General features: G+C 44.4%; 1 protein-coding gene across 4 annotated transcripts in view; it reads right to left on the bottom strand.

Annotated features, from left to right (window-relative positions):
* Nucleotides 1-13,858, bottom strand: part of RASGEF1A (RasGEF domain family member 1A) — a 185,969-nt gene that overhangs the window by 13,030 nt on the left and 159,081 nt on the right. For all 4 annotated transcript variants that reach the window (XR_011850763.1, XR_011850764.1, XM_072130740.1 and 1 more), the window contains 2 exons: nucleotides 3,329-3,508; nucleotides 1,346-1,474 (listed from right to left, as the gene is read on the bottom strand). Coding sequence is in view for 2 of the 4 variants with exons in the window: in XM_072130739.1 (XP_071986840.1) it covers nucleotides 1,346-1,474; nucleotides 3,329-3,508 (309 nt within the window). In the remaining 2 variants the exon portion in view is untranslated. The remainder of the gene's footprint in view (nucleotides 1-1,345; nucleotides 1,475-3,328; nucleotides 3,509-13,858) is intronic.

Genomic DNA, 13,858 nt, shown 5'->3' with positions numbered 1-13,858 from the left:
AGTCCGTGCCTGGTGAGAATTAGAGAACTGACTTTCCCCGGAATTTCCCTTTAATAAATCCGTAGAGAAGTGATGTATAACCTCCAGCGTATGGCACTCGGTACAGAACTAGAGATACAGATAAGGCAGAATGAAGGAAGTTGTGTGGAGGCAGCTGAACAAGTATAATATCTGCTCTGCTTCCTGTGGAGCGACACTTGTCACACGACGTAAGCCACATCATCGGTCACCCCCTCAATCCCCCGCCGCCTGTACGTCATATAGCACAGAGCACAAAATAATCAAAAGGGGCGAACGGGAAATCCACACAAAACTTTCACTTCTGCAGGTGGGAAACTCCCGAGTATTGTCATTATAGTGTCACCTATGAGCCACGTAGAAGATCGTGTGGAAAGTCGTGGGCTGCCTACGTAGTGTAGCCATGAGAATGTGACGGAGCTGTCCTGCTATAGACGATCCTTCCCCAAATCTGTCAGTATAGCACTATTCACCTGGGCTCACAAATAAGATCAGGACTACAATGTAAAGCGATCTACAAAAGGGAGTGCAAATCCATTTGCCATACAGAGTCTACGGAAAGCTGGATAATAACTGGTATTAGCACTGATTATTTCCTCATACACTATGGGTAACATTTATCAGGGCTTGTACGCCTCAAATGATAATTTCCCCCATTATGTCACCTCCACACCAAGTGGGCGTGGGGATGATGGATCAGTGGGCCGTGCGCACTGCCTCTAGCCTGCGTTCAGCCCTGGTGTACATGAGCCCTCCAGGTGCAGCACTGAAGCCAGCGGCACCCTCATATCATAAATGTGCTCCTATATGTTGTGGGGGAAACTAATAAAGCAATGAGATATAGGAGACAGTAGATAAGGGTTTCAGTACAAGTAGTGGAGCTCGTTATACATATCACCGATCATTTGATGTCTATAAAAGCCAATTTTGGTGGCAATGGGAAAATTTGTAATATAAAAGGTGCTGTCCTGACTTTCTCCTGGAGACAAATGTTGGGGTAAGGATAGATGAGGCTGTGGGATTTAGGGCATGCCCCACTTTTTTCCCCAAGGGAGGTAAACAGTGTCAGACGACCCCCTACCCCCTGACGAGCTTTCCTGGATGAATATGTATGGGAGGGTGGACAGGAATAGCAGCTGGCGAGCATCGGAAGCTTGGTAATTATACTGTATGGCACGTGTGACTGACCCGTCATGGATGAGGGATTCATCGTACCTGAAGAGAAAGGGGTGGCTTTGCTTGCTCTAGTTTTGCTCCGGCGTGACCCAGTGGCCCAGAAGACTAATGGCCCCCATGGTTCCCGTAGACCTGCTCGGAGCCTCCTTACCTTGTCGGCCTCTGTTCCAGCTTCCAGCTGTTGTTTCTGTTTGATGCAGATCTGTCCCACTTTTGCGAGAATCTCATGGGGGTGGATGAAGACGCGCGCGCTCAGCAGGAAGGTGAAGATGTAGGTTCTCTGTGGGGAAGAAGAAGAACAGGTTTCATTACCTTGATATACGATGACATGAATACACAAATGTGTAGATTACTCTTAGTCGGCAGGTTTCATGGGTTATTCCAGAATTTTTTATCAATCACCTTTGGATAGGGGATTAACGTCAGGTTAACATCAGATCGGGGGGATCCTGCCACCATTTAGGTTTTATAAGAGACAAGCGCTGTGGCTTCTTCAGTGTTTATGAGCCTACAAAACCTGCTAGTACTCAGGGCCGCTCGGTATCAGACCTTTACATTTCTGATATAGAAGACCGATCCTAAGGACACATCATAATAAACCAAGTCATAAGAGAGAATATGGCTGAACCTGTCAATGAAGTAAGGACAGGGGCGTAACTTCCGGGAGTGCAGAGGTCACAACTGGGCCCAAGGCGACTGGGGGGCCCATGTGGGTTACCTTTACCATACGGGAAGACTAGTACATTATACAATATATTATAATTGGGAACCCGGCAGCTTCAATTAACTGCTAAGGACTAACAATACCAATAGCGTATACAATACTATATACAGGAAACGTATCACTTGTACCAATGACCACATGTGTTGTCACCCAAGAGGACGATTCAAGGACATGATTTTTACACACAGCACAAAACACGTAGTGCGAATTTGCCGGGTAAAGTGAGTAACCTTCAATGTTTTGCTGAATGTATTCCTTTTTGTAGACAGGAGAGCATTCGGGTATTTCGGCAGCCCTGGGGGGAGTTGCTCTACAGCATGGGATTATTGATAAAGGGCACAGTGAAGGATTCTGGGTAAAATGCTAATGTTTGCGTTACACCTGTAACGTGCCCTGAGGGTGCAGGTCCTGTAAATGTGTGGGATTGCAGATCAGCCGGCATGAGACGGCCTTGTGTCTGCTCGGCTTCTGTCTGAATTTGTCTTGGCTCCTCTCCGCGCTGTGTGTTTGCTTCCAGTTTGTTTGCTTTAAAATGCTTTTTTCCCACAGTCAGCGTAACAAACCCTTGGCCGCGTTTGGTTCCCCTGTGATTTGAATGGGTTTCTCACTGCTGCGGGCTGCTCGGTTTTTCAGCATAAAAATGACTTTTTATTCTCGATGCTATTTCATTATTTATCGGAGCCGTTCCATCTACTAATGAGCAGTCAGCCATGTGCCTATGGGACACCGACGCTCCTTCTATTTGTCAGTCTTCACTATAGTTCTAGCATTATATTCACAACAATCACATTGCTTATTATAGTTATTCCACGCTCGGATATTTGGAGAATGGGAGTAAGACTTCTCGGGAGCAGATACTCCTCCCCACTTGTTGCCAGGTCCTTGTTTTGCAGTGTTAATGAAGCGACGAGATCCTTAAGAACCATAAATCGCAATGTTTCCTGGCAACATAATCAATCACATGTGATAAAAGAGGGAGACGTTAGACAATTTGGAACAGGCCTATTGCTGTACGTGGGCAGGAATTCGATGGTGTCTTAGAGAAAGCATCGCTGACCTTTCACATCCATAGGATATTTGCAGAACGGGTTCAGAGACGGCACATTCTGTTCTGAGAAGAACAAGGGACAAACAGAGTCCCGATAAACAAAGAGGCCGTTCAAAGGGTCACAGAGCAAAATATGGGGTTATCCGAAGGATGAGCAATTGGAGGAAATTATAATAGACTTTGCACACATCAATATTTCTAGGACACGGAAGATGAAACAGAAGTAACAGCCGGGGAGCAATATGCAAAAAACATCTGCTTTGGCCTTCAAAAAACGGAATTCAATCGTACGGAAGACACATAGAACAGATCAAAACACAAAAATGTGATATTATATGTAGCAAACAAAGAACACGACTTACATCGGGATAGTAATCCAGCGTAGGCACCAAGCGCTCAATCAGGGCTTCCAAGGACCCAGATACCAGACAGCCATCTTGAAATACAGGGTCTCCACATTGCTCCCCCATTTCTGGCTGAACCTGTCCACTACAGGCAGAGCCGAGCATGCTGGGGAATATCGGTGTCTGTGGCATGCTTTCCTAGGAGACAAGAAAAAAAAACGCTAATTAAAACAAATTGAATTTTAGGTTGTTGCTGGTTATTCTTGAAAATCTGATCATCTGACATGTATGGGGTCCCCCAAGATGTCAGTGGTAGCTAGTGGTGGCCTATGGGATGGATGGTGCGGATAGTGTGTGGCTATTTACCATACATATTTAGCTGCTGCCCTATAGAGCCTAAATCTATTAGTATCACATTAAAATTACCAATATTTATGTCTCACAACCTTGGAAAATAATGAGGACAATCTTCCCCTACATTATAAAAATCTTAATTTTATTACAGGATATCAGCTTTTCCATTACATAAAATTTGTTTTTGGTTAAAAATTATTGTTAAAAAAATAATGAAAACGATAATTTTCTCCCGTTGCTTGTGTAGTGGGTCCTAGGAAATCAGGTTCCATCGCAAAATCCAGGGAAATAACAATCTTTGTTGCTCCCTAAAAATGGTTCCTAGGGTCTGAAGTCAGATTGACTACCCCAACGATGGGACGAAATGCACTATATGGAATGCAAAAACCTGTATCAGTGATGGCGAACCTATGGCACGGGTGGCAGAGGTGGCACTCTGAGCCCTTTCTGTGGGCACTCAGGCCTTCACCCCAACACAGTGTTTGCCAGATAGGACTCAAGGCTTTCTCCTGCCATCCAATACAGCCCAGGACGTGATATTTGGCTGTAAGGATCACAGGAGGAGCGAGAAGGTGTGGATAGACATGATTGTCATTGGAGCTCCTGCTCTGGGTCTCCTGATTCTTCCTCTTCAGGGGACCCTTGAGGGAAGCTACAATCGAAATTTCTCCATCATATTTCTATTGTATTGGTGAACTCAGGACGCCAATACGATTAAAACCTGTGATACAGCAGGGATCAATAAGTTACTGCTTATATTGTCATGTTGGCACTTTGCAAAATATAAGTGGGTTTTGGTTGTAGTTTGGGCACTCTGTCTCCAAAAGGATCACCATCACTGATCTATGATAGTCTAAGTATCTACTGAGCTGAAGCACAAGGAACAGAATGTCCTTAATATCTGAGGGAACGTATTTGTCCCAATATCACAAATACTTTGAAGATCTCGTTGAGTGTTACAGAGAATATTTTACTTGTGATGTCTGAGAACTTCTTGTCCCACCACATTCCATCTTCCATCTATGGCGCTAGAACAAGACCTGAGATGTCGGGACATTCATTACCGTCTTGTTTAGTGATGAGATCCTGCGTCTGACACTGACTCCACATGTGACATATAACCCGATTCTTACGCTGAAGGAATTCATTCTGTTTTCATTGAGGAGGTTGGAATGTAGACTGGTTACGGTAAATAATAAGCCTTCAAAGGCCAAGGTCAGGAGCACAGTTTTGTTTATGAGCACCATGGCACGTTGCTATTTACAGCCCAGGAACACAACAGCTTGTCCTCTCCACCAAAACTGGTCCGGAGAATTCCACCTCGGCGACCAGCAATTGGTTATGTAACGCTGATTTTATAAAGCGTTACATAACAAAACTTACACATTCACTTTGTAGCATCTTCTGTGCAATGTATAATAACTTATAATAAATGTATCCAATGTTCCTATTCCATGTAATGACACATTAGAAACAATAACATTTTGACCTTCTGTTATAGGTGAACCTTTCAAAAGCGCTAAAAAGTGATGGACACCAAGATCTCCCCATTAGACCACATGAAGAATAGTATCACTATCAATAGTTTAGTATTGGAATAGAATGAGCATGAACCAAATATCCCTCAGCGTTCTAATCTAATGGGTTACATAGGGGTATATATAATAGGGGTATAATATAACAGGGGTATAATATAATAGGGGTATAATATAACAGGGGTATAATATAATAGGGGTGTAACTGGACCAAGGACTCTTCAAAGTTACAACTTCTTGGCTTGATGGACAGAAGACTTGACCTTTAGTGGTCAGATGATGATACTGCTCCCTGCACACAATAGTGACTCAGACGCAGTAATATATTCCATTCTCCTACTCGTCTGCCTACATTATGTCTCGAGACAATTGCATATTTATAGTACAGCTATAAATAACTTCCTCCGGGATTGAAACAGGTACTTTAAAATAGCTTCAGGCTGCAGCAAAGCAAAAAAGTCAAACATTTGGAAAACCAAAAAAAAAAAGAAAAAAGAAATTGAATTATATTCCATTTTTTTGTTTTTAATTTAGAGGGATTATCATATTCTGTGCAATTCTGTATGATATCACTTGTATACTTACTTTAATGCCACATTTGGTTTTATGATGACCCTTTGGCTTGTAAAGATAAAGCGCCCTGAATATGCTATTAGGCAATTATAAAGGGGTTCTCCAGTGACTACAAGTTATTCTGTGGATAGGGGCAAACTATCGGATTGGTGAGACCCCACTGTTCTTGTGATCCATGGGGGTCCCATCACTGAGCCCCCCAACGTTTAGCACGATAGCATCAGTGGATAAACGTTGTCTCCGGAGAACCCCTCTACTCATTTCTATAAGAGAATTATTAGCTCAGTTCATAATCATTACCTCTTGGCCAACATTTGCCCTGGAGGACCTGTATTCTTCTGCATTATACAAAGAGCCTACTAACCTGGATGTGCTGGATGTAATACTTTGCTTCACCTGAGGAGGTGCTGCAGGGAAGTTAAATACTTTGTCAGGTTTCCCTATAGATTAAATCTGATCATTGCGAGATTATTTGTCAACTCGTAGTCAATGGGGCTTATTTACTAAGGGTCCGAACGCCGCAGTTTCGTTGGGTTTCCCGACAATTTCCGTTTTGCGCCAAATTGCCTCGGGATTGTGTCGCATCGGGGCTGACTTGCACGCAACAAAATCAGGGGGAGAGGGGAGTCGGACAACCCAACGGATTTGGACAACGCGTGGGATTTAACATTTAAAATTGCGTCGCAAGACACGCACTTACATGCACCGGGAAGAAGAAGGTGAACTCCGGCGGACCTCGGGGCAGAAGCGACGGATGCAGGAACTCGGGCGCACAAGCCTGGTGAATCGCACCGGATCCGAATTCTCGTCGGACAACGCACCGTGGGATCGCGACAGGAGCGGGTAAGTAAATCTGCCCCAATGTAGTCACACAAATCTGTTTTCCTCTGATCTTGCACTTGTCTACCCTGACACCTCAAGTCCATTGGGTTTACCACTCAGACGGGAACAATTAAGGTTATGTAATCAGCATCCTCTTTATTACATATTAGACGTACAAGGTGTGTCAAAGCTTTAGACTCTTGGCTGGAATCCTGATTGTATATTAAGAACATGTGTTCTGTACGTCTAGGCAGATGCACCTTCAGGATCTGGGGAACATCCTGTGTCTCTGGGGAAAGGTTGCAGGTACCTGCCCGGGGATGTTCTCTGGAGACAGACGATCCCAACAAGACTCGGCACATTAAGCCCTTTCCACTAAAACCTAAACTCTAATTGGAGGTTTAGAGTTGAGTGAAGCAGCAACAATGTGTCCAGGAAGAACGGCTTGTATCTGGGTGTGTGAGGCTATTAAGTAATTTTCGTAAAGCCCATGGAGTGAGGACTTAAAATCGAGGACTTCATGTGCTTGTTATTGTCAGAGGCAGAACACTCCATTCACTTACTAACGTCCTCACAGACCGACACGTACAGAAGCCACTTATCCAGTGTTTCAGCCGACGCACGCGGCGCTGCTCAACAATACAGGAAAATTACGTACCGCTACGGAAAAAGTAAGAATAATAATACAAAGGAGACATTGACAAATCCTGCGAGTCTCAGGCTCAATGTGATGAATTGTCAATATAAAATAGTTAGGAGCCTCGTATCCTCATATTCCTCCTGTGGGGGTTCCAGTGACTTTGGATCTGATCGATTCCAACTTTAACAATTTTCAGCAGTTAAGAAAAGGCAGAAAGTAAGAAATGAAGAAATGAAACCACATGACATGTTTGGTCCTTAGGTCGGTCACCACAAGACGTTTGATCCCTCCAACTTGCAGCAAGTGTTGGCCCAAACGCTGAGCCATCAGAACTGAACTCAGGCTGCTCAGCATTCGGGCCGGACGATCCGGACAACACACGAGCGGATTTAACTCATTTGTGTGTAACTAACCCTAATGGCTAACAATGTGACACGTATGTACATGTTACTGCTGTAGCCAATCACTGGCCTCAGAAGTCACGGGAGGCCAGGGATTGGCTACACTGGTCATGTTTCCATGTATAGTATGTCATAACTACAGACCAGTAAACCAAAATCATTCGGTACCAGTGAAGATGTGGGATTTTAATTATTTATTTTTTGAGTTTTTAATATATTACCGTATTTTTCGGACTATAAGGCGCACCATCAATAAATGCTAAAACGTCTAGGTTCATATTTAAGGCGCACCGGATTATAAGGCGCACCGGATTTTAAGGATGAATGACCAGCAGGTGGCAGACCTGTGCACAGTTCAAGGCAGCTGTTGTCTGTAAGTACTGTTCATATATAAGGCGCACCGGATTATAAGGCGCACCTGATTATAAGGATGAATGACCAGCAGGTGGCAGACCTGTGCACAGTACAAGGCAGCTGTTGTCTGTATGTACGGTTCATATATAAGGTGCACTGGACTATAAGGCGCACCTGATTATAAGGATGAATGACCAGCAGGGGGCAGACCTGTGCACAGTACAAGGCAGCTGCTGTCTGTAAGTATGGTTCATATATAAGGCGCACTGGACTATAAGGCGCACCTGATTATAAGGATGAATGACCAGCAGGTGGCAGATCTGAGCACAGTACAAGGCAGCTGTTGTCTATAAGTACAGTTCATATATAAGGCGCACCTCTAATCTCTGAGAAAATCAAAGGATGTTTTGTGTGCCTTATAGTCTATGGTACCTTTTCTGGAGGTAATATGACAGTAATGGACGGGTAGTTGTGAATGGAGGATCATTCTGCAATGATAAAATCCATACTAGGGGCAGAGTGATCCTTGGAGCCAACCATCAATATCAAAGGAGAAGCATAGAGCGTGCACCCTGCAGAATAAGGATCTCAAGCACACAGGGTGCCTGAAGGTATTAACCACTATGAAGATGAAGACATCCCTGATAATTGCTCGTAGCGAACGCCTCGTTTTACATGTCCTATAATCATTAGTAACACAAAGAGAAGTCTGTATTTCCCACATTTTGTATTTACCATCGGAGGATAATAGAACAAGGATTGTGGTTTTGAACAACTTCCAAAGACATCAGAGAAGATGTGAACCCTCCCGGATGAACCACTAAGACGTCTCCTGCTCAAGTTCCCACACAAATCTCTTACATGTGTTTACGGTACAAGCAGCTCCGACTGTCGGGTCTGATGTAGAATAACTGGACCTGTTATGTACTGGACATAAACACTTGATATCACGCGGCTACGTCAGGCGTATGTGATACAAGGACAATCCTTCTATGACCCCTAAGGTCAAATCTGCTCATGGAGTCTCCGACTTTTGGGACACATTGTTGGAAAATGAGGATATTTAGTTACAACACGGGGGATTTTTTGATGTGGGGCATCAGTTTCCCTGTGCTAGAGCTTTACCGCATGAAGCTGGAGGAGAAGGGTAAAGCGGGGGATGGTATCCTAAGTAAATACTCGTTACCATCCATGTATTCTCATCGTTCTAATGGGCTAAGTAACTTGGACGTACTGAAAATCCGCGGCTTAATCTCAGCAGATGAGCTAATCCCCTCTGTAGAGCTTTTGTGTAAACCTGTGGAAACGCTAATAAAGTGCAGCACAATGATGGGACATGGGAGACAGATATTACATGACAAGGACGCGCTGGCAGGATTTGGGTTTTTCCTTCCTAGGAATGTGCCGTTTCATCTCAGGAATTCCAAGCTACTTATAGCCGAGAAGACGAGGACTCGATGTAAAACATGTAAAACATGCCTGGAATGGTAACGCGGGATTCCTGATGATTGTCTGTGTTATGACATAGGGAAGGGTTACGTAAGCCGCGGCTCGGGACACGGTGCAGAACCTCTTGTGTTCATTAATCATTTACTATGCAGGTTTCATAGAACAACGTTGCCAAAGACGCCCTGGTGACAGTATCTGGTGCCAATGCATTTTGTAACCTTCTATATATAACATTTCAATGGGAGATGGCGAAAACATGGAAAACGAATAGCACTTTGGTCTATTGTATAGTGTTCCAGAAACATATACAGAGTCCCGCGGTTACTCAACACCAATGTGGTCTGGTAATGGGGTTATATATATATAGATTGTCATGACTACTGTGATGGGTGCTATACATGACAACCCATTCCTTCTGGTCATGTATATCTGGGGTCTATTCTGAGATGAGGTAGTTAGGTTGTATCCTAAAGCAGTGATGGGCAACCTTTTAGAGGTCGAGTGCCCAAATTGCAAACCCAAACCTGCATATTTTTTGCAAAGTGCCAACACAATAATCCAAGCAGTAACTTATTACAATCTTCTTGCTCCGTCCTGTACCACAGCTTTCCATGGGCCTAAGGGCACCGATATCTTTGGCAGATGGAGAGGAAATTTGGGTTGTCACTGGAGCTTCCCTTGACAGCCCCCTGAACAGGAAGGTTCAGGGGTCACACAAAAGGAGCTCCGGTGATAACCTGACCCTGTCTACACCTTCTCTCTCTTCCTGCAGTCTCAGGTAGACCGCGATGCTTCACATTAAAGGAAACCTACCACTTCTGATGGTAGGTATTAGCTGTAAACACCGGGCACATGCTCAGGGTGAGATCAGGGTGAGCTGGTGCCGGAGCTTACCTTTGCTAGTGTTTTAAATCGCTATATCGCGGTTTAAACACATTTTGATGAACAGACCCGAAGCAGCCTCGGCGCTGCGCGCGGCCGTGCGCGCATGATGCCTCTGACACTTCCTATGGAGGCGTGCGCATCAAGCCCCGAAGCTGCTTCGGGTCTGTTCATCAAAATGTGTTTAAACCGCGATATAGCGGTTTAAAACACTAGCAAAGGTAAGCTCCGGCACCAGCTCACCCTGAGCTCACCCTGAGCATGTGCCCGGTGTTTACAGCTAATACCTACCATCAGAAGTGGTAGGTTTCCTTTAAGCTTGGCCATGGGGCAACAGCCTGAGTGCCCACTGAGAGGGCTCTGAGTGCCTGTCCTAAAGTGGTGTCTGTAATGAAGTTTTATGGATAATCCTTGGTCCCATTAAAGCCAAAAATTTGAAAATTTTGAAACTCCAGTTGTCCCTGGGGCAGAAAAATTTTTTTGTCCGGAACTACAACTATAAAATATACAGTTTCAACTTACATACAAATTCAACTTAAGTACAAACCAATGGAACCTATCCTGTACGTAACCCGGGGACTGTATGTATGTATATATTTTTTTTAAAGGACTAATAAATATCATTGCTAATATAGAACTATTATAAGAGAGCAGTCATAAGAGTTACGTGAAAACTTGACAACTAAAACATCTGCTGGCATTTACAAAGTATCTATTCACACTATAAAGACACTTCATAACCATAAAATGGGAATATGTCAATGCAATGAATGTTTGATGATGAAATTCCAAGGATTCTTAGCACATCGGCATTTCTTTGTTGTAATAAGCAAATCATTCCTACTCTTGGGCCGGCGCTGTGTGTGAGATGACAGCTCGCTGGCGCCAGGTGGATTACAGCAAATATGCTCCATTTCAGTAAGCAAATGTCTGCTGAATGCCTTGTGATAAGCCTCTGCCCAACTGCAAGGCATCTCGAATAGTGGTGGCATGTGGAAACAATGGCATCGTTCTGTTACCAATACTCAGGCGGCCCCACCCTCCATACACAGGGGCGGCAGGGTCTGTATATATGGAGGAAGTGCCTTATCTCTCCCTAAGAGATAAAAGACTATACATTTATTATACTGGGGAGCTATGAATATCAACCTCAACCCACCCTACAAGTTTCCCTGCACAACCACTTTCCGAAATCCCAAATACAGAGAATGGACTGAAGTTGTAAAATGTTGGGTTTGAGTGTTTCATGCTGATATATAACGCACACACTTCCCGTACAACATGATGCTCCAGTTCAGTGAATTCAGAAATCTGTAAATTATTTACTAAGGGGAAAGCAGGAGGGATAAATAATGTAAAATTATTTGAGAAGAAGAGACAGATGAGAGAAGTGAAGAGAACTACTAAGTGCAATAGACGTGGAGAAACAATGTCACACAACGTCTGGGGATACCGGAGGCTCTGGAGCTGGAGTGTTCATGAAACATCAGTGTTATTTCAGCATCTGGGGTTCAGATTATTGTCTTACTAATGTTTGATTGGTCCAGTGGATATTTTGGCACCAGAGCCATCGGAGCTTCATGTTCAACACTTCAGTCCGGATTCACACAACCGTTTCTCAGTCAGTGATCCAGCCACACAATCCACAGCCAGATCACACTCCCCATAGAGGTCTAGGGCACCTGGTAGTGTGCGCACCACTAAATAAGGTCACGGTCCGGCCAAGTCCCCGACATCAAGCATCTTGATTGGGTAAAAGCACTGACAACAAACCATGGAAGTACAAAAGCGTCAACGCGTTTCAAGCTGAACTGCATTCATGATTAAGGGCGGACGTTCCGCTTGAAACGCGTTGACGCTTTTGTACTTCCATAGTTTGTTGTAGGTGATTTTACCCAATAAAGGGCTCATTCACATGGCCGTCTGCGGGGATGTACATGCGGCAGCAAATTTGCGGCCACATGTACATCCCCATAGACAGCTATAGCGGCATGGCGCTGATACGTCGCCACACATGTGTGGCACCGATCTGGGCCGCACACCGCTAAAAGATAGAGCATGCTCTATCTTTTGGCGTGTGAGCGGCCGTGCGCCGCTATTCTCTATGGAGGGAGGAGGGGCCGCCTCCTCCTCCTTTCCAGCACGGCCGGCATACCGCATGTGAATGTACCCAAAGATGCATGATGTTGGGAACTTGGCTGGACCGTGACCTTATTCCGTCTTTCCTGAGCAGAAAGGTGGCCCATGCCTCATCCGATTAGATTATAGGAAGTGGAGCTGGTGTTCCAATATATAGAGTGCGCACCACACCATGACCAAGCCGGGCGCAGACTCTCAGCTTTCAATGGAGAGGGGAGACCTCCTCCCCAAGATCCGGTCTAGGTGAGAACACGGCCGTTTGAATAAGGTCTTAGTCATTGTGCACAATATTCCCCCACTGTGACATCAGTGTATGTATAAATATATATATATCTCACTACTGTGACATCACTGTGCCTGGGCAAGTGGAATCCTACTCTTGGTTTGGCTGTGGAGTACAATAGTTCCATCCACACTATATAATAATAATAATATATAATAGATGTTGTACTCCACACCTATTGTGTGTGTAACCCAATCACTTTCAATCACAATTTGATGAAAACCCCTTTTCAAGACCAACATCAAAGCAAGTTCTAAAGTAAGAAAGTTAAAGAAGATCTTCCCTTCCTCCAGCAAAACAAGTGAAAGGAGCAAAGGTCAGCGGCACTTAAACCCCGTGTGAGAACAAAACACCTTGAATGGCTTCCGACCCCACAGGACGCCCAGGACAATAATCCCACGCTTTCCATGGAGCCTCGGAGAACAAGGCAAAGCAGCTGAATATAACACAAAGCGACAAAGGTCAACGTGACCCTAAGCAGACCGGAACAAAAGTTCTACATCAGCGTCGCGAACCCTAATCTCGGGTCTACATTCACAATTTAGAATCAATGACATTCGGAATATTGTGTTATATGACGTCTATTGAGTATTTTTGTCTAAAATACGGATTGACATCCCTATTATATCCCTATTATTTTTGGAATGAGGAGTCCGGTGGGGGGTCCATCTCACCGCCTGTCAGTTATCTATAGATGATGGAGGGCGGCTGTCAATCACAGCTGAGGATACTCCCAGAAAAATACACGTTACAGAACTTTCTCCTATATCCTTATCCTGCCTCTCCAATGTGACAGGTCCCCTCCAGGCCTCTGACCTATATTCCATGGTCATGAAGACGTCTAGACTATACAGCGAGCGATTATGGAATAAACGAGTAAAAACGCTGCTTATAATCAAATATTGAAGATGTTCTCCATCTAATGAGCAGAATATACGCTGCTCCTCGAGAACAGACACTTAACAGCATCAGACAGACAATTACAACATCTTCGCCAGACTCAGGAAGTCATGTTCACCCGTCAGCATTAACCCTTTGCAAGCGAAGCCTCGATATTCGGGCCATTTATTTGCAGCAAGTATAATATACACAATTTAGCCATATGTGTGGTTATCT

Source organism: Engystomops pustulosus, chromosome 11, assembly GCF_040894005.1.
Source record: "Engystomops pustulosus chromosome 11, aEngPut4.maternal, whole genome shotgun sequence".
NCBI classification, from domain to species: domain Eukaryota; kingdom Metazoa; phylum Chordata; class Amphibia; order Anura; family Leptodactylidae; genus Engystomops; species Engystomops pustulosus.
This window is presented reverse-complemented; position numbering and strand designations above follow the sequence as displayed.